The 20,972-nt window shown below is 33.0% G+C and overlaps 1 protein-coding gene across 4 annotated transcripts in view; it reads left to right on the top strand.

Moving 5' to 3' along the window:
* Nucleotides 1-411: 411 nt before the first annotated feature.
* The window catches only part of LOC128175819 (lysosomal acid glucosylceramidase-like), a 42,797-nt gene continuing 22,236 nt past the window's right edge, over nucleotides 412-20,972 (top strand). For all 4 annotated transcript variants that reach the window (XR_008242725.1, XR_008242726.1, XM_052841660.1 and 1 more), the window contains exons 1-3: nucleotides 412-542; nucleotides 8,937-9,134; nucleotides 20,175-20,315. Coding sequence is in view for 2 of the 4 variants with exons in the window: in XM_052841660.1 (XP_052697620.1) it covers nucleotides 446-542; nucleotides 8,937-9,134; nucleotides 20,175-20,315 (436 nt within the window). In the remaining 2 variants the exon portion in view is untranslated. The remainder of the gene's footprint in view (nucleotides 543-8,936; nucleotides 9,135-20,174; nucleotides 20,316-20,972) is intronic.

Below are 20,972 nucleotides of genomic sequence, written 5' to 3'. Positions count from 1 at the left end.
CCTTATATAACATTTGTTCGTTTCTTTGTGATGATAGTATGATTTGATCACGGTATTACCTGATTTAAAGCACGGACACATAGCCATGCTGGATGATACTATCATTGATAGCGTGTGCATGCAAGTTTATAGCATAATGTTTTTCGTGATAAAAGTTTTTCAAGAACTTGTATATAAAGTAAACAACGCCATGTTTGCGTAACGATTGTTAGTTTACTACAAATTAAAGTAAATTGCATTTATTGGCTCCAAAGTGCTTAAAAGCCATGTTCTTTCAACTATCAGTTATTATTATAAACAACAGGTGCCTAAACATCTTGGGGCCTAAACATCTTGGGACCTAAATATCTTACCTGGGGCCTAACCGTCTTGGGGCCTAGACATGTTGGGGTCTAAACGTCTGTAATTCTTTTCAATCGGGTATGGCCTACTAAATAAGAGTCACATGAGCAGAAAGTGGGAAATGGGTTTTCAAGTAGTGTCCATGGTTATTGGGTGTGTTTTAACACTATATGCACATTCAAGTTACCAGCATAATCCAGGTAATACTATGCGAAACCTCGACTAACACGTATGTAGTTTGTTGGCACCCCCCCCCCCACCCCCCCCCCCCCCCCCCCAAAGAGAAAAATTGAAAAAATGGTGCCCCTAACGTACCCGATCTTTTTCAATCTGTTCCTTTTTCTGTTACAGTTTTTTTAGCTCACCTGATCTGAAAGCTCAAGTGAGCTATTCTGATCACATTTTGTCCGTCGTCCGTCCGTCCGTCTTTCTGTTTGTCCGTATGTAAACTTTTTACATTTTGAACCTCTTCTCTAAAACCGCTTGGCCAATTTTAATCAAATTTGGCACGAAGCATTCTTATGGGAAGGTGAATATAAATTGCAGAAATGAAAACTGATCTTTATTCAAAGCGGAGATAACCTCAAAACTGTAGAAGGGGGGGGGGGGGGGTGCATTTTAACTAAAGGTACTTCACTACACTTTGACTTATACTTTTCACGACACTACGTCACAAGATGGCGATTTAAATGTTTTGTTAAATTGTTTATATCAATCAATTCAGATGTATATCGTCATAGCTCAGTGGTTAAAGTATTAGGCTTGTGAACCGCAGATCATGAGTCCGAATCTGCCTGTGGCTTTTGTTTATGTTTACTGAATGAAATTTTTTAAAATATCATTTTTAGCCAAAATTGCACATTTTTTTCGCCCATTTGACATATACACTTCTTATCCATCATGCTCACTATCATAATCAAGTAATTTTCTGCTCATTTGAGAAACTATTTGAAGGTGTAGTGAAGTACCTTAAAAAATCTTCTTCTCATGAACTACTAAGTCAGTTAATGTAATTTAACATAAAGTCATTTAACGTAATTTAACATAAATAATCCTTATGGAAGGGAAAATATAAATTGCAAAAATCATGGGCTAATTCTGTTTCAAATCTGAGTTATTACGAAAATAATAATAAAGAAAAGGCGTGTTTCAATCAGTTTATAGCTTCGGGTTCGCGGTATTCCATACGCAGTAAAGTGAAGTCATACCTTAACCGACTCGTAACCAAACAGACTAATAATCCATTGGTCCGGTCACAGGGGCATGGTATCCGCTCTACACTCTATGACATATATATAAATAATACACAAGGGAAGAATCGAAAGTAGGACACGATTTGTAAACAATGTCAAAAAACAACTTGCCGTATTTTTCGGAAATTAGGTCAATACTTTTTTTTCCAGACACGTGGACCTCGCCCTATTCATCGCTTCGCCCAATTTATGTTTTTTTTTTGGTTGGAAAATTTGATATGAAATTTTGCAAAAATTTATACAACCCTCCAATAAAATCATGAGTGTTTACTATAATACTGCTTGAATTTCTGTGTAAAAATCGTATGGATTTTGATCAAAATATTGTAGTAATTTATCATTTAAACAAAATTAAATGTAAATAGATTTATTAGGGTCTTCCGTTTCCAACGGAATACCCTCTTGTTATTCTATTGTTTCTTTTCCTTATTATTATTTTTTATTTTATTTTTTTTCTGACTTTTTTCGAACGCTATTTCTTGTGAACTACACGACCGATTTGCATGAAATTTACAGGACACATTGAGCATCAACTATACTTGATATTATAAAATTTCTGGCTGATGACGTCAGTTCCGGTTTGAGATTTTGAGGATTTAGTGAATTTTTAAGGACCATTTTGTCCACGTAACTTCTCAAAAACTAATTGCGATAGAAACGTTAAACTTTCAGGGATAGTAGATGAATGTCTGTAGATGATCCTATTTATTTGATATTTTGAAAAATGCGCAAGGCGGCGAAGCTCGTCCGAGCTCAAAAATAGGCACCAATTTTTTTCACGAAATTTTCGCACATTTTCGGTCCTAGCTTTTAATGTGTAAATATTTTGTTTAGACATGTAATGCAAAAGTTGTTTAGATTAACTAGGACATGCGTTTGATTTCAAGAAAAAGGGGCTGGTCCCTCAAATAAGGGGCCAAAATTGCTCTTAAGTCTTTTTGCAATAACTCTTTACTGAAAAATAATTTGTTATCAATTATAGAACCAAAAATGTTCATTGTATATCTGTTTATTTATACAGTACCATGCCTTAGTCATATGTTACGTAATTAGGGGTTTCAAGGGGCCAGAAGTTCAAAACTTTGATCTTTAGTATCTAGAAAAGGAGAAATATTTTGATAAGCATTATAGAACAAAAAATGCTTAGAATAATGTTCTTAACAATATGCTACCTTAAATTTTTGTTGGTGGCCCCAGTAAGGATTTTAAGGGTTGGCCCCTAAAACACAATTGTTCAAATATCTCTAGAACGGTCAACAGTTTCTGAACACTTGTTGAGCAAAATGTGTTTATATTTACAAGACCTTTTATTTGATATCAAGAAATAAGGGCTGGCCCCTCAAATAAGGGGCCAAGAGGGCTCTAAAGTCTTTTTATAATAACTCTTTACTGAAAAATAATTTGTTTTCAATTATAGAACCCAAAATGTTCATTGTACATCTGTTTATCTATACGGTACCATACCTAAGACATATGATACGTAATTAGGGGTTTCAAGGGGCCAGATGTCTAAAAATTTGGTCATTAATATCTAGAAAAGGAGAACTATTTTGAAAAGCCTTGTAGAAGAAAAGTTGCTCAAAATAATGTTCTTAACGATATGGGATCTAAAAATATGTTTTTGGTGGCCCTGGTAAGGAGTTTAAGGGTCGGCCCCTAAAACACAGTTGTTCGGATATCTCTAGAACGGTTAACAATTCGTGAATACTTGTGTAACAAAATATGTTTATATTTTCAAGACCTTTCATTTGATATCAAGAAAAAGGGGCCAGCCCCTCAAATAAGGGGCCAAAAGGGCTACAAAGTCTTTTCATAATAACTTATTTTTAAGCGATAATAAGTTATTATTTATAAAGCAGCAAATAAGAGCTTATTATTCATAATTCACAACTGAAATCCGTTCTAAAATTGGACGATGCAATACAAAGATATAGGGGTTTAAAAATTGATTTTTCCGGAAATTTTGATTCCACATTCTTGGTTAAGAAAATAGTTTTATGTTCAGAGTTGAATTAACTCGTATCTAGAATTATTCGATAATTGTTAAATCGTACTTTTACAGATTCGAATTTGTATTTGCTAAGTCGTTCTTGAAATCGATAAGGTTTGTTAATTCGTATTTGGTATCATTCGGATTTTGTTAACTCGTACCAAGAATAATTCGATTTTTTTGGTCTTAGTTTCTTTAGTTTGTTGGTTTAAGAACCCTGCTTCTTACAGGAACTTCTAGCTTTTCTTTCGACATTACCGGAAGACCCAATCGTTTTATCGATTTATAAATTTTTAAGGGTCATTTTGTCCACGCATCTTCTCCAAAAGTAATCGAGATAGAAGCTTTAAATTTTCAGGGATTGTAGATGAATGTATGTAGATGTACCCCCATGCTTCCAATTATGAAAATTCCTCAATGCCTCGAAGCTCGCCTGAACCTGAAAATAAGCACCAAATTTTTTCACGAAATTTTCGCACATTTTCTGTAATATCTTTTGATGTATAAATATTTTGTTAAGACATCTAATGCAAAAGATGTTTATATTTGCAAGACCTTTAATATGATATCAGGCCCCTCATATTAGGGGCCAAGAGGGCTCTAAAGTCTTCTTATAATAACTCTTTACTAAACAATAATTTGTTATTAATTATAGAAGCAAAAATGTTTATTGTACAGTTGTTTATCTATACAGTACCATACCTAAGTCATATATTACGTAATTAGGGGTTTTAAGGGGCCAGAAGTTCAAAACTTTGATTATTAATATTGTAAAAAAGAGAAATATTTTAAAAAGCAATGTAGAGCAAAATTTGTTCAAAATAATGTTTTTAACAATGTGATAACTAAAATGTTGTTGGTGGTGGCCCCAGTAAGGAGTTCAAGGGTAGGCCCCTAAAACATATTAATACATATGTCTCGAGAACAGTTAACAATTCGTTAACACTTGTTGAACAAAATATGTTTATATTTGCAAGACCTTTTGTTTGATATCAAGGAAAAGGGGCTGGCCCCTCATATAAGGGGCCAAGAGGGCTATAAAGTCTTCTTATAATAACTCTTTACTAAACAATAATTTGTTATTGATTATCGAAGCAAAAATTTTTATTGTACAACTATTTATCTATACAGTACCATACCTAAGTCATATATTACGTAATTAGGGGTTTTAAGGGGCCAGAATTCAAAATTTTGATTATTAATATTGTAAAAAAGAGAAATATTTTAAAAAGCAATGTAGAGCAAAATTTGTTCAAAATAATGTTTTTAACAATGTGATAACTAAAATGTTGTTGGTGGTGGCCCCAGTAAGGAGTTCAAGGGTCGGCCCCTAAAACATATTAATACATATGTCTCGAGAACAGTTAACAATTCGTTAACACTTGTGTAACAAAATATGTTTATATTTGCAAGACCTTTTGTTTGATATCAAGGAAAAGGGGCTGGCCCCTCATATAAGGGGCCAAGAGGGCTATAAAGTCTTCTTATAATAACTCTTTACTAAACAATAATTTGTTATTGATTATCGAAGCAAAAATTTTTATTGTACAACTATTTATCTATACAGTACCATACCTAAGTCATATATTACGTAATTAGGGGTTTTAAGGGGCCAGAATTCAAAATTTTGATCATTAATATCTGAAAAAGGAGAAATATTTTGAAAAGCAATGTATAAAAAAAGTTGCTCAAAATAATGTTCTTAACAATATGATACCAAACATTTTGTTGTTAGTGGCCCCGGTAAGGGGTTAAAGGGTCGGTCCCTAAAACACAGTTGTTTAGATATCTCGAGAACGGTTTACAATTCGTGAACACTTGTAGAACAAAATATGTTTATTTTAGAGGGACCTTTTATTTGATATCAAGAAAAAGGGGCTGACACCTCAAATTAGGGGCCAGAAGGGCTATTTAGTGTTTTTATGATAACTCTTTTCTGACCAATAACTTGATATTAATCATAAAGCAACAAAGGAGCTTTTATTAAGCTTAATTTAAAACTGAAATCCGTTAAAAATCAGAATATGCATTACAGAGATATCGGGGTTTAAAAATTGTTATTTCCGGAAATTTTGTTTCCGCGTCCTTGGTTTAAAAAATACATAATGTTCAAAGTAAAATTAACTCGTACCAAAAATAATTGTTAAATCGTACTTGAACATATTCTGAACTTTTTTGTTAAGTCGTACTTGAAATCAAAAAGGTTTTTGTTAATTCGTACTTAAAATCATTCGGATTTTGTTAAGTCGTACCAGGAATAATTCAATTTTTTCCATCTTTTTATTTTAGTTACTCTTGTTATTGGTTTAAGAAATCTGCATTTTACAGGAACTTCCAGCTTTACTTCCGACATTAACGGAAGACCCACTTGTTGCTTTGCAACGAGCTTTGCTCTAGTTTCTTCTTACATTTCTTACTTAGATCACTGACTGAATCATCTTTCGATCATTATTATATGCTGTCATGCAGTTTGATCGCTCGATCGTGTGCTTACGATAAACAGGAAATCGATTTCGCGCGGTAAAAGTAAAATGAGAACCGTACAAAGGGTAATTACGGGGGGAAAATATCGTCGGGTAGTAATAAAAAAAAAAAAATGTGTTTTCATAATAGAATACATGAACAAGTTTTTTTTCTGTATATTTAACGTAAAACTTTCGATGAAATTTTTTATTTTTTGGCTAAAAACGACCTCCTTTGCCCAATAAATCGTATCGACCTAATTTTCGAAAAATACTGTACTTGACAAAAGTTGCACAAATCCTCCTACACAATGTTACAAATGTTGTCAAATGTTGTCTTGAGTTTGTTGTGTGATTGGAAATTACCTTGTTGAATTCATCTTTATTAATTATCGTTTTCACTTATTTGTTAACACTAGTATACATAATAATAACAATAATTAAAGAAATGGCACATGTCTTTAATCAATTAAAAATTTTACTGTTCCGTTTTTATAAACACATTGTACGTCACATGGTTCCATATGTGACTAGTGGGAAGATAACATTGCGCAGTAAAATTGAAACCAAAGGGCTATACTTCATATGGTCAAATATTTGCCCCTAATTTTAACCAATTTTTAAATTGTATCATTTACAAATGAATCTTCATAAATCATCTTACAGAGGATGCCTATCACTTTAATTTTGGTTTTAGTCATCATTTCTCATTCGCTGTTTATCTATCATATCACCTAAATGACCCAATTCCCGCAATTTTGCAAACAAATAAAATATTACCATTTTTTCTTTATATTTTACATTCCGAAGAGTAGAGCGCAGGTCTGCTTAAGTGCAGTTTTAACATATGTTTTTGTTCACACAAGTATACACATCATATTAAAAAATGGTACTTGAGCAAGCCTGAGCTCGATGTTTCCCATTTGAAAAACCATCGGAAAACACGTCCCATATTTTGCTACAAAACATCAATTTATCAAAAAAGGCTAATATTCATGACGTCATTTCTACATTATGACGTAACTGTTGTGATAACCTTTCACACCCTTATTTTCAATATGATTTCAACAATCTTCCACCATATTTTTAAATCTCTTCTTAAAACTTTAATTTTGGGGACGATAAATATGCTAAATACCACACATTGTCCTTTGAATGGAAAAAAATATTGCTGTAAGTCTGGGAAATGTTTTTAAGTTTTATTATTTTATTAGTAAGGAGTTATGTGTGGAAAGTATAAATAAGAAATATTTCATGGTCAAATTCAATCTTAAATACGTAATGGGCAATTATCAATACTATTGTTTATACAGTAGGCTGACAATGGTTGTGCTGAGATCTATAAGGCGTGTCCACTCCCTGTGTATATAAAGAGTACTGTTATAAGAGTGATTATAGTTCATTAATTAATTATTGTCCAATTCTTTGATTGTTGCAGAGACATAAATAATGTTATTTATGTCTCTGATTGTTGTTAAAAAAAATGTTTAGGAAACGTATGTATGTCAAATATCAACATAATCAAGTCGTACAATTGATCGATCTATTTCTAACATTGTCTATGTAAAAAAATTGTGTGCAACTGCATTAAAATGAATTGTAAAGTAAACAAGTTTCATTAAATCATAGTAATTACTTAGCTATCCCCCTTTGAATTTGAAACATAATTGTTTAAATGTTAATCATTAATAATAATTGGTAGCAACATCAGGGACATCGTTGCATCATACACTGATAATGTTACTGCAGTTTTATACGCCATTTTGAAGTGATCGTCTGAATCGACGTATTGTAGGAATTTGTTAAAATTTGGGCTAAAAATGAGCAATTCGACTAGTCATTCGCTATTGATTCGTCCAAAAAATACGGTAGCTATGCAGTTTTTTGTTTCAATTTTAAAGAATAGGTTAAGAAAACAATTAAGAAAAAAATCAGACACAGTATATATGGAAATAAAAAACAGATTTGGTTCATTTTAGCATTTTGTCATTAATGTGTAAAGTGTTCAGACCCACGCTTGCGCTGGATATCATCTACGAGGGTCAATCAAAAAATATGAAGACTTTTGTCATAGCTATGTTACTTAACGTCGTATCATTACTAAATTTGGTAGACATAATTTAGCAATAGTTTCAAACAATTTGCAAGAAGAAAAAGTTAATAAATTCATGGCGCAACGAGAAGTACGCACAAAATGGATTTAACTCAGGAAAAAGCAGATACAAGCTGTAAAAATGCTCAATGGTGCAAAAAATAAGTCAACAATTGTAAGTTTGTGTTTGATTGTAATAAATTTTGTGGGGGTGGTTGTAATTGTATTTTTAATATAAAACAGTCTGAAACAGTAGAATATCTGTAAATATTTGGTCAAAAAATAAATAACGTCAACTGACGTTCAGGGTTATCCTTACTGTAAACTAAGAGATACACGGTTAGAAAATGAAAACTTTGAAGAACTAACTTATGATTCTCAAACAAATGTGTGCAAATAAGATGTTAAGTGGATCAGTGCCATTTTAAATTGTAAGGAGACAGGCACAAGAGACTAAGCGTGATATAAAAATAGGGTATATCTATAAACTGTGCATGTTAAATCTTGACGTCATGCTTTGAACGTTACTGTGCGCCGTGGTGACAAAACATGTTTTTAAAAAGGGGTAACAAAAATATCGTTTCATCAAATGGACTAAAACTTCGCATATCAATAACATAAGTGTTGGTGCACAGAATAATCTGTTAAGTATGACTTTCATGAAAAATATATGATAGACAGCCACATAGTCTTCGTATTTTTTGATTGACCTTCGTAGTACTGCAGATAAGTTGAAGTCTGTGTTTTGTCTGTCTGTTTTTGAACAGGTATGTAGATAATTTTGTTTGACTCAACAGGTTCCAATGGCTGTATGCTGAAGGCTTTTGGTGGGAATGCTTTTGTCTGTGTTTGTAACTCCACATATTGTGACAAGGTGGAGAACACCGACCCACAAAAGGCAAGCAAGGGAGGCTACTCCATGTACCAGTCCGACATCACAGGGAAGCGCCTACTTCATAGCTATGGCAGTGCTAGCAAACAGGCCTGTGGATTAGGTTAGTAATCTAATATACTCATGCAAGGAATATTCTTATATAAATGATTGAGAAAGACATACTGTAGAAGCACATATTGTTTTCGTTGGGTTAAAATTTTGTTAATTTTTAACATTTAACATAACATTAATATTTTTGAACTAAATGCAATTTTATTGGCATTTAATTTCATCATATCGTAACCCCTAAAATGTATCGTGTATCAACTCTGTATTTATTAATACTTGGGTTAAAAAATTGGTCATGGATTTAATTTTGTTGATTTATACTGCCAACGAAAATAATGAAATAAAATCCTCAACGAATATTTCTGCTTCTACAGTATATAAAGGACATATAATAGCTTATATATACAAGCATAGTGGATAACTCACCTCTCAGCCTGAACCTGAGATCGGCAGCAGTTGAAACTGAGAGAGCATTGTGGACGCATGTTCAGACACTTGAGTTGTCTATTGGTACTATTGCTTCCTCCTGCAATACCAACCCCGTTGCACCTAGCATCTGTGCCAAGAAGAAATATTAAGGTTGTATAGGACCCCTCCATAATGTAAAGTACTTCCTTTAAAACCCCAATAAGATAAAGCATGATTTTGTAATTTTAAATTGTTACCTAACAGTTTAGTGCAATTGATTAGAATGTTAAGGACGAATCTTAAAGTAATGAGTTTGAATCCTGCTGGGGCTTTGTAAATTTTACCTTTCCAAAAGTTTTCAAAACATTTTTTGGTCAAATACATGCATACAGGTAACTTAAAATATTTTAAATGGTCAATCAGTTTATCATGAAGAGTAGTATATCATGCAAAAAAGATTTTTGAACACGCATTTGTTAGTATGCACCAATTATAGAATTGCATTTTTATTCAGTGGATGGTCAATTGGCCCCTGAATTTTTGAAGTAAATTTCTGACGTATTGATAGGCTAAGGGATTCTCATATCTCATTGAACCATGGGCAGATGGAAGAGAATGTACAGTTTGGCTGTAGTTTAAGAAAGTGCATTGATTTCAACACATTTGAAGCTTTTAAAAAACCTAAATATCTTCAATATTTCTCTATGAGAACAATGGATGACTTAATTCAAATAAATACTGAAATATATGTACATGTATCTTGCATTTTTAGCCAGTGTTTCTATTTATGTAGCACAACTGCAAAAGTTGTAAAAACAAGACTCTCTCCATTTTGGGCACATATACAATGTGCATGAAATTCCATGAACTACATTATGGTACTTGATAAGCATTGTTATTTGGCTACACATCAAAGAAATGGGGATTGATTTTATAATGCTTATTTCAAAATTCACTGCATTTTTCTTCTTTTGACACAAATTTTTGTTAAAAGATGCTTGCAAAATTTAGTCGATTTGCAGATATTAAAGGCAAAAGAGAGAGAGAGAGCAGAACTGAAATTTTAGTCATTACAATTGTTTGACACCAAATCATATATATTTTCAACTGGAAGCAATAACGGAAGACCTACTCGTGGCTTTGCCACAAGTTTTGCTCTAGTTCTATTAATATTTCATTTTATAATACATCAGACATCATACATCAGACATGCAAATCTAGTTGAAATGCCTTGTATCATATGTTCAGTTATTCATTGTTTACCTTTCAAAAACCTGTCGTAGATGTGATTTACCAAAATATTAATGTTTACATGTTCTGAACTTTTTAGTGTTTTGACACTACCCCTGTACTTTGAGATAAATCGTCATTTTACCGCTCACAAACTTCTCTGTACGAAACATGCTGTTTGATGTACCACTTCACTCATTGACATGCAAACGTATTCTGACACTTATTTTTGTGTTATCAACATTACAAAATGCTTTATTATATCATGTATTATTATACGAAAGGGATATAGCATCGCTGCTGTGCGTGTATATGTGTGTGTGTTCAGCTTTGAAGCAAGTTTAAAGAAAACCCTTGCACTGATATTTATCAAACTTCGTACAAGTATTTGGCATGGTAAAAGGATAAAGCTTGATAATTTTCAAGTCAATTAGTTGAGTACTTTTTAATATATCGTAAAAATAACACAGTTTTATACAGAAATTTTATGTATGACTTGACAATAACTACTTCCGCTTCACTTCTGTGAAACAAAAGTGAAAGTAAGCAGTTCAATCAACAACTTGATATTTTTGGATTTAGATACAGGTAAAGAAACAGTAGTTTTTGTAGTAATGGAGGGTTAGTAGAATGTGATCTCCTCATTTACATAACTATATATTCCTAAGTAATGCATTCCCCACACAATAACTCATGTTGCGAGGGGATGCTCCGCTTAGCTGTGCCCTTGTTTCATTTAAACCAACTCTAGTTTATTTGCCAAGTTTCAAGAAAATCAACCATCTGGTTCTTTTTAGGGACCACCTCAAAATAGTGGTACATTTATTACAGGAATATATAGGAAACTTTCATTTTCCTCACTTTGAAGCAGATTAAAAAAAATAATACAATAGCTTTTTTTACAAATTGTTATATATATATATATGATTAGTAATATCCGGACAAGGCTTTGTATAGGAATAAAATGTTTATTGTGTCTCCCCTTTCACTTTTTCTTGCCTTTTTTTGTGCACGCGATATCTCAGAAATGGCTTTACCGATTTGCACAAAATTTTCAGATCTTACCAACTATGTTCTGAACCTTATCAGAAATTTTTTTGGTTGATGACATCATTTCCGTTTTTAGCTCACCGAGACGAAGTCAAGGAGAGCTTATGCTATACCCTCGGCGTCGGCGTCGGCGTCCGGACCTGGTGAAAGTTTTTGTTGCAGGTCCTGTATCTAAGCTATTACTTGTCCTATCTTCACCAAACTTGCATGGGTGATGCATCTGGACCTACTTATGGACTTGAAAGACTTGGATGCTGAATCTGGGTCCTAAATTTCAGATGCTGGAGGAGGTTAAGGTTGTTGGACCAGGTTAAAGTTTTTGTTGCAGGTGCCCTTTGATAGCAATATCTTAGTTACTGCCGGTCCGTACATCACCAAACTTGCATGGATGGTGTGCCTTATGATACTGATGCACCAGACAGGCTTGAGTGCTGAATCTGAGCTATAGGTTTCGGATGCTGGAGGAGGTTAAGGTTTTTGGAGCAGGTTAAAGTTTTTGTTGTGGGTGCCCATTGATAGCAATATCTAAGTTACTACTGGTCCTAACTTCACCAAACTTGTATGGATGATGCGTCTTATGATACTGATGCACCTGACAAGCTTGAATGCTGAATCTGAGCAATAGGTTTCGGATGCTGGAAGAGGTTAAGGTTTTTAGAGCTGGTTAAAGTTTTTGTTGCAGGTGCCCTCTGATGATTATATCTTAGTTACCACTGGTCCTTACTTCACCAAACTTGTATGGATGGTGCGTCTTATGATACTGATGCACCTGACAAGCTTGAATGCTGAATCTGAGCAATAGGTTTCGGATGCTGGAGGAGGTTAAGGTTTTAAGAGCTGGTTAAATAAAGTTTTTGAAACAGGTGCCCTCTGATGATGATATCTAAGTTATTACTTGTCCTTACTTCACCAGACTTCCATGGATGGTGTGTCTTATGATACTGATGCACCTGACAGGCTTGAATGCTGAGTCTGGTTTCGGATGCTGGATAAAGTTAAGTTTTTAGGAACAGGTCACATGTTTAATAGATGATAGTACTATATCAAACTTGCATAGTTGATTTAACTGTAATATGAATGAATCGCAGAGGTAGCTTCAGATGCAGAGCTTGATCTCCATTATCAAGGATGCTAAAAAATAAATCTTAGTTATTACAGGTCCTAACTTCACCAAACTTGAATGGATGGTGTGTCTTATGATACAGATGCACCTGACAGGCATGGATGCTGAATCTGAGCCATATGTTGCGGATGCTGGAGGAAGTTAAGGTTTTAATTGCTAGTGCCCTCTGATGATGATATCTTAGTTATTACTGGTCCAAACTTCACCAAACTTGCATGGATGATGCGTGTTATGATACCAATGCACCTGATGGGCTTGAATGCTGAATCTGAGCCATAGGTTTCGGATGCTGGATGAGGTTTAGTTTTTTGGAACAGGTCACATGTTTTATAGATGATAGCATGCATAGTTGATTTAACTTTATTTTAAATTAAATGCAGAGGTTGCTTTATATGCAGAGCCTGATCTCCATTATCAAGGATGCTAAAGAAATCTCCTACCTCACTCAAACCAGCTCGATAGATAGATGTGTTTGTTGATAAATGATATAACATGATTCCTATGATATAGTATTGTATGATATGAAACAATATTGTTTGATATGATACAATAGGATATCATATGTTATATTATAAAAAGTTATACAATACGATATGATATTGTATCAATTTTTTGGATATTTTATGATATGATATTGTATCATGATACTGTTATGTATAGTATTGTATATTATGATACAATATTGTATGATATTATATTGTATTTTTAATTTATTATTTTATCACATGATACAATTACATAAGATATTGCAAAATATTATATTGTATCCTATGATACAATATTGTATATTCTATAATATTGTATCATACAATATTGTATAATATGATATTGGTTTCAGTAATATAGAATTATATCACATGAAATTGTATTATATGATATCGTAATATTATATAATATTGTATCATACGATATTGTATGATATGATATTGGTTTATATGATATATTATCTTATCACATGAAATTGTATTATATGATATTGTAATATATATTATTGTGTCATATGATACAATATGTATAATATAATAATGTATTTTATAATATTTTGCTTTATCACATAATATTGTATCATTTGATAAGATACAATGTTGGAATCAAATTATATTGACTGTATTATATGATATAATATCATATAATGTATCAAATATGTTTCAGTGTCATTCAATACAATATCATACTATTTTATACAATATAATATGTTTCAATGTTATGATGTATTATGTAATATGATATTGTAATATAATACTATATTGTATTATATTTTATGATATTGTATTATGTGATCAAATACAATAAGGTATAACACAATACAATGTCATATCATACATTATAATATCATATCTCATTATTGTTTATTACGGTATTTTATTGTTTTATATGATATATATTATAAATATGACATGATACAATATTTAATTTTATATCATTGTATTGATTAACATATGAACATATGATTATCATAAAAAAATTTTATCAGATGATATACGATATTTTGTCAAAACAGAATCCATGAATATCCAAGATCATAAAGTATGATTTTCATATAAAATGATAAAGGTGGTCTTATGAAGGTGATGTCTCATAATGGTGATGCTCCGTCTCGGTGAGCTTAGTAATCTATGATTACCTATGTTTGAGATATTGGCATTATAAGGATTTTTAGGGGGTTGGTTTGTCCACGAGTGTAATCAGAAATTACAAACGATATCGATTTTCAAAATTTCAGGGATGATAGACAAAAGACTGATTATCTGAACAAAAGCATTCATGTTTGCCTAGCACAAGAAACGCCATAGCTCGGAAGGGCTAGAAAATTGATAAAAACAAAGCGTTGTAATTTTGCTTGGTTTTCTTAGTTATCTCGTTTCTCACAAATATTTTGTTAAGACATGTAGAATAAAAAAGATTTTAATTTACAAGATCTTTTGTTTGACATAAAAAAAAGGGGTTGGCCCCTCAAATTAGGGACCTAAAACCCTTGATTTAGGTTTCACTTTATAACTCAAAAGCGGTTAAGATTTCAATATAGCTGTCGCTGCAAAAGTTGTTCATTATAATCTTATTAGTGTAAAAAGCTAGACTTGTTACCATGTATTTGTGTTTTATTTGGCAAATAAATGGGGTATATGTGCATATAACTGACATAAAGGGTACCCGTTTACATACGGAAAGTGTTGAAACATTTTAGTTATTTTCTAGTGAAACACATTATGGATAACAGAACTGCTTCTGTGCTATGCATTTGAGTCCCATTTAAAATCTAGGTGGATTCGGAGCTGTGTATGTGAACAATGACATATCCGATCCCTTGTCCGAGGAAATAGGTCGCGGCTGGACTAGCGAACTGTCTGCTGTTATCCAATACACAAGATTTGCGTCTTGCTGTAATGCACACATTGGTTTATTTATGAAGTTGCAAACACAAAAATTACGATTTAAATAGTAAATAAAACAAAGATTATACCTTAACTTACAATGTACCATAGACAGTGTACCAGCTTACATGTGAAAAGTGTTTAAACAGTTTAATTCTTTTCTAGCGAAAAACAATATTGATAAAAGAACTGCTTCTATACTGCATTTGAGACTCTTATAAAATCTAGCTGGATTCCGAGCTGTGTATGTCAACAATTACCGGTATACGTATCCGATCACTTGCCCTCGGCCGAGGAAATAGGTCGTGGCTGGACTGGCGAGCGGTCTACAGTTATTCAATGCACAAGATTTGCGCCTTGCTAGCGGTCTACTGTTATTCAATGCACAAAATTTGCGCCTTGATGTAATGCACACCTGGGCTTTTTTATGTAGCTGCAAACACAGAGAATTCCGATTTTAACAATATTAATGAGTAAATGAAAAAAGATTATACCTTTACCTACAAAGTAGGTTTTTGGACTCATAATTTTTAAAAAAATACATATTAGCATGACTATAATTGAATAAAGGCGTTCTTTGATCTTGTCTATGTTATAAAACAGTTTTATTATTAAGGTCTTCCGCTTCCGAGTGGAAGACCTTACTATTATTCTGAAATTTTTCCAAAATTCTTATAAGGGTCTTCCGTCCTCAGCGGAAGACCCTACTATTATTCTATTGTTTCTTTTTCAATTTACTTATTATTATTCTTTTTTTAGCTCACCGAGACGAAGTCAAGGGGAGCTTATGCTATACCCCCGGCATTGGTGTCAATGTCGGCGTCCGGACCTGGTTAAAGTTTTTGTTGCAGGTCCTGTTCTAAGCTATAACTTGTCCGATCTTCATCAAACTTGCATCTGGACCTACTTATGGACTTGAAAGAATTGGATGATGAATCTGGGTCCTAAATTTCAGATGCTGGAGGAGGTTAAGGTTTTTGGAGCAGGTTAAAGTTTTTGTTGCAGGTGCACTTTGATAGCAATATCTAAGTTACTGCTGGTCTGTACTTCACCAAACTTGCATAGATCTTATGATACTGATGCACCAGACAGGCTTGAAAGCTGAATCTTAGCTATAGGTTTCGGATGCTGGAGGAGGTTAAGGTTTTAAGAGCTGGTTAAAATTTTTGTTGCAACAAACTTAAATAGATGGTGTGGCTTATGAAACAGATGCACCTGACAGGCATGGTGCTGAATCTGAGCCATAGGTTGCGGATGCTGGAGGAGGTTAAGGTTTTAATTGCTGGTGCCCTCTGATGATGATACCTTAGTTATTACTAGTCCTAACTTCACCAATCTTGCATGGATGATGCGTCTTATGATACTGATGCAGGCTTGGATGCTGAATCTGAGCCATAGGTTTCGGATGCTGGATGGGGTTTAGTTTTTTCGAACAGGTCACATGTTTTATTGATGATAGCTTGCATAGTTGATTTTAATATATTATAAATGAAACACAGAGGTTGCTTCAGATGCAGAGCCTGATCTCCATTATCAAGGATGCTTAAGAAATCTCCTACCTCACTCAAACCTGCTTGATAGATAGATATGGTTGTTGTTGATTCCTATGATATAGTATTGCATGATATGAAACACTATTGTTTAATATGATATAATATAATATCATATGATATATTGTAAAAAGTTATATGATACGATATGATATTGTATCATTACTTCTTTTTTTTATATTTTATGATATGATATTGTCTCATGATATTGTTATGTATAGTATTGTAAATTATGATACAATATTGAATGATATTATATTGTATTATTAATTTATTATTTTATCACAAGATACTATTACATATGATATTGCAATATATAATATTGTATCCTATGATACAATATTGTATATTCTGTAATATTGTATCATACGATGTTGTATGATATGATATTGGTTTCTGTAATAAAGAATTATATCACATGAAATTGTATTATATGATATTGTTATATATATTATTGTATAATATTTAACAATATGTATAAAATAATATTTTGTTTTCCCTTGGACTGAAATGTCACATTTTCATTGGTTTAAACATAGCACGTGAATGCCTCATATATCTCTATATTTGTTCTGTGAGAAATAATATTAGGCAATATGGCCGTCATTGGTCGACGCTTCGCTTACTCATTTCACCATTTCATAGTATTTTATACATAAACCGCATGCCGTAAGTTCTTAAAGTATTAAGAGTAGTTGCCCTTTGAAATTCTTTAAAATTAGAGTAGTTGCCCTTAGAATATTGACGTCACATTGTTTTGTCTGGAGCAGAACAAAATGGCAGCGTCGAAATTTGCTCAAATCTCTGCAGAGAAAAGGGAGAAAACATTTAAAATTGAATAGCAACAAAACATTGTATGTAAACATGGGTGAAGCAAAGATTTTTAAAGAGTATTGAAAGGTGAGATTGAAAATTTTGAAGAGTTTAAATGAGTTAAATTGGACGAGATGTTAAGTATCTTGTACATGGCTGTGCCATGATCATCGCTATTTGAGAATAAATATGTCGCTTGATAGTCCTTGAGAAAACAAAACTTTTAGGTTAGTTACTGACTCACTACGGAAATATATTGGGTTGATCAATTTCATAGAACTAATATATACATGTAACTAACCTAATAAGTAATAATATCGTATTATATAACCAAATACAATGATGTATAACACAATACAATGTCATATCATATGTTACAATATCTGATTCATATCTCATCATTGTATATTATGGTATTTTATTGTATTTTATGATATATATTGTAAGTATTATAGGATGCAATTTTTAATTTTATATTATTGTATTGATTAACATATGAACTTATGATTATCATACAATATTTTAACAGATGATATACGATATTGTTTCAAAACAGAATCCATGAATATCCATTGGCAAGATCATAAAGTATGATTTTCATATAATATGATAAAGGTAGTCTCATAAAGGTGATGTCTCATAAGGGTGATGCCTCGTCTCGGTGAGCTTTGTAATCTGTGATTACTTACGTTTCCTTACACATTTCGTGCAGGCGATTTCTTGAATATGGCTCGTTCGATTTCCTTCAAATTTTCAGGGATAATGCCTCGTAATCTGAAGTTTGTACCGCCATAAAAATTTCTCAAAATTTACTTCTGGTCTTGATTTCGATCCTTTTATTTTTTTGTGGAAATTAAGCAAAAAATTACGCTGCTTAATATATCAGTGATTAAAGAGTTATTGAATAGAGAAAACTATCCCAAAGAAGAGGTTATTAAGTTAACAAGATTTAAGTTAAAAGTAAATGAAATAACTAATTATTATGTTGTTTATTAATAAACAAGGAGCGAATGAGGTTTAGGGCAAACGATAATTTGGGCGAGCAATAATTAGAGCAAATGGACCAAGAGGGAATGGACTAAGGCAAACAGGTGGATAGGGTGAACGAACCCAATACCATGTTTGTTTATACAGGGTGCGACAAAAATCGTCATTAGAGATATAGCGGGAGTCTTGAAAAACCTCACGTATGGGGGTTAATAATAATAACCGTTATCATAAAAGGTGATAAATATTCTAATTGGTTATCAAAACAAATCATTTCTAATTGTTTCTCAGCTTTGGACGCCATTTTAATTTGCTGAAAGTTGCTTAAAACAGTCTACACAGCAGTTTGGGACTAAAAAATGATGGTCGCTTGTCATGTAAGGCAAGGGGTCGCTTAATGCAGGGCTTACATATAGGAAATTTTTGTTGGGCGGACTAAATATCGTCGCATAAGACAGAGAGTCGCTTAATACAGAGAGTTGCTAAGGCAGTCTAGACTGTATTTGTTTGAACTGTTTCAAGTTTAGAATTTAGAGTGTCCGGATAGTTGGGAATCAGTACTATTGCTTTTCGTATTTTCTTAATTTATAAGCTCAAATAGGTTATTCATTATTTTTATAACAAGTTGTCCGGATGTCCGGATAAGGCTGACTAGATTATTTACAGTTTACTGGAAATTATTAGGACTTAATTAGCATACCTAGTACAAATGGGGGGGGGTGTGTGATTTTACCAGATAGAATTAGACTGCGTGTGTCGAATGTGTCGGTGCAAGTTAATGCATAAATTTTTTTTTCAATTAAGTACCATCTTATGTTTATTGTTGATATTGAGCTTGAAAACGACAAATCCTGCAGATGAGAGAACTAGTAGCATTTAATTTTTTTGGATGAGTTTTTAGAACAGTGATAGCTAGCCCCAGGTTTCAGTTTGTATGTTGTCCTGAATAAATTGTTGTGTGTTATACTCTGTCCCAAGATATCCTGGATTTACATTTTGCTTAATTGCATGATATTTATAAATACCTCGGGGTTCAAACGATGTACATTCAAAAGTATGAAACATTTCCAAGATTTCTCAGTCAAAACGCCCCTGTTAGCTTATCAGGTTTCAATACAATGCTAAAAATGTAATGTCTATGGGGATTTTGTATTGGAGTTAGCCGGGATGATAACATTGAAAAATTGCGCGATGTATTCCGAAAGGAGAAAAGATGTAAACATTCCCCATTATAAATATTCGTAAGGAATCTTTTTCGTTCCTGTGAATTTTTCTGAGTGAAAGATTATAATGTGTCAATGAAATTATCTTGGAAATTATCCCTTTCAACTATTTCAATTGCACTTGTTTTACAGGTATGTGTTTTTTTTATTAAAAATCGTCCAAATGTGCTGCATAAATATCTTGGGACAGACTATAGAAAAACTTTTCTTTTGTGGCAAGGACCGCTCGACTTGTTACATTGAGTTCAATTAAGAAATGATTTTTTCATGTGTTATGTTTTATGTATGGTACCTGTATTCTATATTCATTGGTTCCATTTTATCTCGATATAACAGAGGTCTTGGTGAATCTGAACAACACGTTTCAGTCCATCATTGGCTTTGGTGGAGCCTTCACTGATGCCGCAGGGATCAACATCCAGTCCTTGTCGGCCAGCACTCAGAAGAACTTGCTGGCTTCCTACTTTTCAACAGAAGGTTGTTTACTCTAGTTCTAATTCATCAATTTTTTTTTCCTTTTTTATCTCACTTAATCCTTTTCTGATCCCTTGTTGTCTGTCTGTCTGTAAACTTTCACATTTTTGAAACTTGGTCCAAATTAAGCATCCTTTAGGAAAGTGGATTTTAAATTGTTGGGTTTGTCTTTCTCTCAAGGGCCACGGAAGCCAAAATGGCAATACTTACACTAAAACTTGTATAAATAGTGAAGATTCTAAATTGTTCAATATATGACTCCCAAAGCAAAACTGTGGCACCAAGAGGAGCTCAAGTTCAACATAGAAATATTTAGAATTTTTTTTAGTGAGATTACAGTAAATTTTTATATTCTATAATTTTAGATTCAATATTACTGATAAGGATATGATACAGTACAGGCAACGTGGATCCCGTATTGGCCCGCGTTACCGTCACGGTATTTTCATCGTTCCCACGATACACCATCGCGGTTTTTGATCGCGGTATGGATTGCGACCGTGATGACACCGCGACGGTGTGATTTACCGTTATTCCTGCTGCTGCTTGTTGTTGTTACCTTACCTGTACTGTACATTACAGACAATGCGGGTCGCCTAAATCCATGTCAAATATGCGACTTCAGATTTAAGCATAACAGCTGCATTGTAAATAAATTGT

This window comes from Crassostrea angulata, chromosome 3 (genome assembly GCF_025612915.1).
Source record: "Crassostrea angulata isolate pt1a10 chromosome 3, ASM2561291v2, whole genome shotgun sequence".
Classification (NCBI taxonomy): Eukaryota; Metazoa; Mollusca; class Bivalvia; order Ostreida; family Ostreidae; genus Magallana; species Magallana angulata.
This window is presented reverse-complemented; position numbering and strand designations above follow the sequence as displayed.